This window comes from Acartia tonsa, chromosome 12 (genome assembly GCF_053477335.1).
Source record: "Acartia tonsa isolate MP-2025a chromosome 12, ASM5347733v1, whole genome shotgun sequence".
In the NCBI taxonomy this organism is placed as follows: domain Eukaryota; kingdom Metazoa; phylum Arthropoda; class Copepoda; order Calanoida; family Acartiidae; genus Acartia; species Acartia tonsa.
Window position 1 is genome coordinate 34,834,303 of NC_137271.1, and position 2,830 is coordinate 34,837,132.

The window sequence follows — 2,830 nt, forward strand, 5'->3', positions numbered from 1 at the left end:
CTCGAGTGTTAATGGTTCGTTTGTCGAACCATTTCAGAGCTATGGTTTTATGGATGTTGTCATCCTTGTTTGTTTAGAAGCATGGATTGGAGACAAATGTTCATATTGCTCCTGGCATTTGGAGTGAAGCTACTAGATAGTAGACCTAACTTAGAAGGTTAGTTTATAAAGACAATGGATATATTATTACCTGGATTTTAAATCAGATTTTCATGTTCTCTAATAAAATGAAACTCGCAGCGGGCTACCCCCCATTCACCCCTTTTACGCAATACCCCTCCTCTCCTACTGGATAAACGAACTGACAAATAAATGAGTTCAATGTCAGCAACCTAAATTGAACAAATTTTTCTCCTCTCATAATATCCACGTATATTCTATATCCATTAAAAAGCTGTGGTTTAATTTACATATTTTCAGATTTTTGTATCAAAAAGTATAAAAAAAATTATTTATGTAATAATTTTATTACATGTATTTTTGTAAAAAAAATGAAATAATTTTAAGAAGAGAAACAGTTTTGCTTTCAACTTTTCAGTGAGTGAAATAATTTTTTTATTTTTTTATTTTAGATAGTTTAGAGGAGATAGAGACAGAGCTATATAATTATGGTATTAATACCAAAGATCTCAGTTTGAGGTACTAATTAATAGCGTAGCTTCTATGTAATAAATTGGCTATAGAAGCGTTATTATAGCTTGTTACTGCTTATAGATAAAAAAAAAAGTATTCAACATATTAAGAATTAGCTATCACTATATAAAAGTAACAGAATGTCTTTGTGAATCTTTATTAAGCTTCTTATTGGTTCGGGAAAGTTTTATATCTATTTTGGAGAAGGGTAATTCTATCAAATGGTTTAAATGAGCCTACGGATTTCTTTGCAATGATCGTATTAGAGTTGGTAATGATAGAATTCAAAATGGTCCTCAGTTTTGTGCAGAAATCGCCTGGGAATCTTTGAAATTGATAAATTGATTCTAATAAACAAAAATACTTACATTCTATTAATATAGAAAATCTTTAAAAAGGTATCTAAATATTTTTCTATAATTAGGCAAGCAAGAGGCCTTATTAGTTCATACAGTTCGTCAAGAAATTTTAATACAAGTAAGTTTTTTCATACACTAAAATTATATTAGACGTACTTCGTTGGAGGTAGATTAGCTTCTGATATTTTTTATAAGAGTATCGTTATCTTATCCTTGGAGAAACATTTTATCGGCTTTTATATTTCAACATTTAATTTTGATTTACAGATGGGGTAATTATGTTTATTGTCATTGTGGATGTTTCATAAATAATTGTCCATTGTCTTATCCCTGTCTTTGCCATTCATGATTGCAGTAATTTTCATTTTTGGAAGCGAATCTATTTTAATAAATGTCCGTCTGTCTTAAACATTTTTAAGGATATTTTATGTTCTTGGGTCCTATTCGAGATAGATATTTGTGTGGAAAATAAGGCAGTGCACGAAAGCTTTGTTATTTGGAAAGATAAGTCTACTAAAAAAAGATTTTCTATACTCATGAGCATGAGCAAATGTTTTTTTATGACAAATACACTTTTATGACAAAAGTATGTATAAGATGTACTTTTATGACATGTGATATTATAAGAAAATTATTGAGCTATCATTTTGTCCGTTCGCTTATCCATGATTTTGTTAGACTTCTAGATAATGTCATCCTTGCTTTCATTTAGGTGATTATAGTGAATCTGTAGTTGTACAAAATAATACACATTTTCCAGGAGTACATGTTTCTTTTACAGGTAAAAATAATAACATCCTATCTAATACAGAATACCAACCAATTGAATATTTTTAAATAATAATAAGTTTAATCTGTCTATTTATATATTTGTTTAATATTTGAGTATCTTTTAGTAACCTAATAAATTACATTGTGTTAAATGTATTTGTTTGGATCGCCATTTATAATGGAACTGCAATTAAACCTTATCATATCTATATTATAGTTTCTCAGTCTCAAAAGCAAGAACAGAATAACAAGAGTAAAGCAATAGTCAGGTAAAGTTGGACTGGATTAATCCTCCCAAGTTCTCAACAAATAAAACTGAGGGACACCGATATTTAATAAGACTTTTCAAAATAGCAGCCAAGTAAAAAACTTGTTTTTGCTAATAATATTGATAAATATTAAAAAAAAACTTTCCGGCCCTTTCCCTTAATATGTACTTAGCCTAACATAGAACCCTTAATTTAACATGAATCTAAAATATGATTTTATTGGTTAGGAATAGGCATAGGAAAAAAATATATGTCAATTTATGTAAAAAATAATTGTTGAATTGGTTTTCTTTCCTCGTTAGGGACTTTGAGGGAAAGCAACCACATGTCCCCCATAAAGTTAGAGAGGAGCTAAAATAGATACCTTTATTAAAATTCTGTCTAGTATTTGTTTTTATTACTAATTTTAATTTAGATATTTATTGAAACTATGGATAAAGAAACGATTAGAAAGTATGAGAGAAGAAGAATCAACTACTACTACAACAACTACAACTACAACAACTTCACCCACTACAACAACTTCTATATCAACTGCAACAACTTCTACTACAACTACCAGGAAAATTCATTTTTAGATACCAAAATTTATGATAATAACTTTCAAATTTCTCTCCTGGAGACCCTAAATAGATTCAATTTTTTTTCCTGGAGACCCTAAATTGATTGAACTCCTCTCTTCGAGATTGTAAATGTATTCAATTCCTTTCCCTGGAGCCCTCGATAAATTACATTCCTCTCCTGTAGACATTAACTAAATACAATACATAAAAACAAGTCTTTTTAGAATGACTGACC

At 29.2% G+C, this 2,830-nt stretch overlaps 1 protein-coding gene across 1 annotated transcript; it reads left to right on the plus strand.

Annotated features, from left to right (window-relative positions):
• Positions 1 to 773: 773 nt before the first annotated feature.
• On the plus strand, positions 774 to 2,610 carry LOC145333316 (uncharacterized). Its single transcript, XM_080178439.1, has 5 exons — positions 774 to 781; positions 1,058 to 1,110; positions 1,705 to 1,773; positions 1,981 to 2,032; positions 2,448 to 2,610. Exons 1-5 carry the CDS (start codon positions 774 to 776, stop codon positions 2,608 to 2,610), a joined length of 345 nt encoding a protein of 114 aa, XP_080034565.1.
• Positions 2,611 to 2,830: the final 220 nt, after the last annotated feature.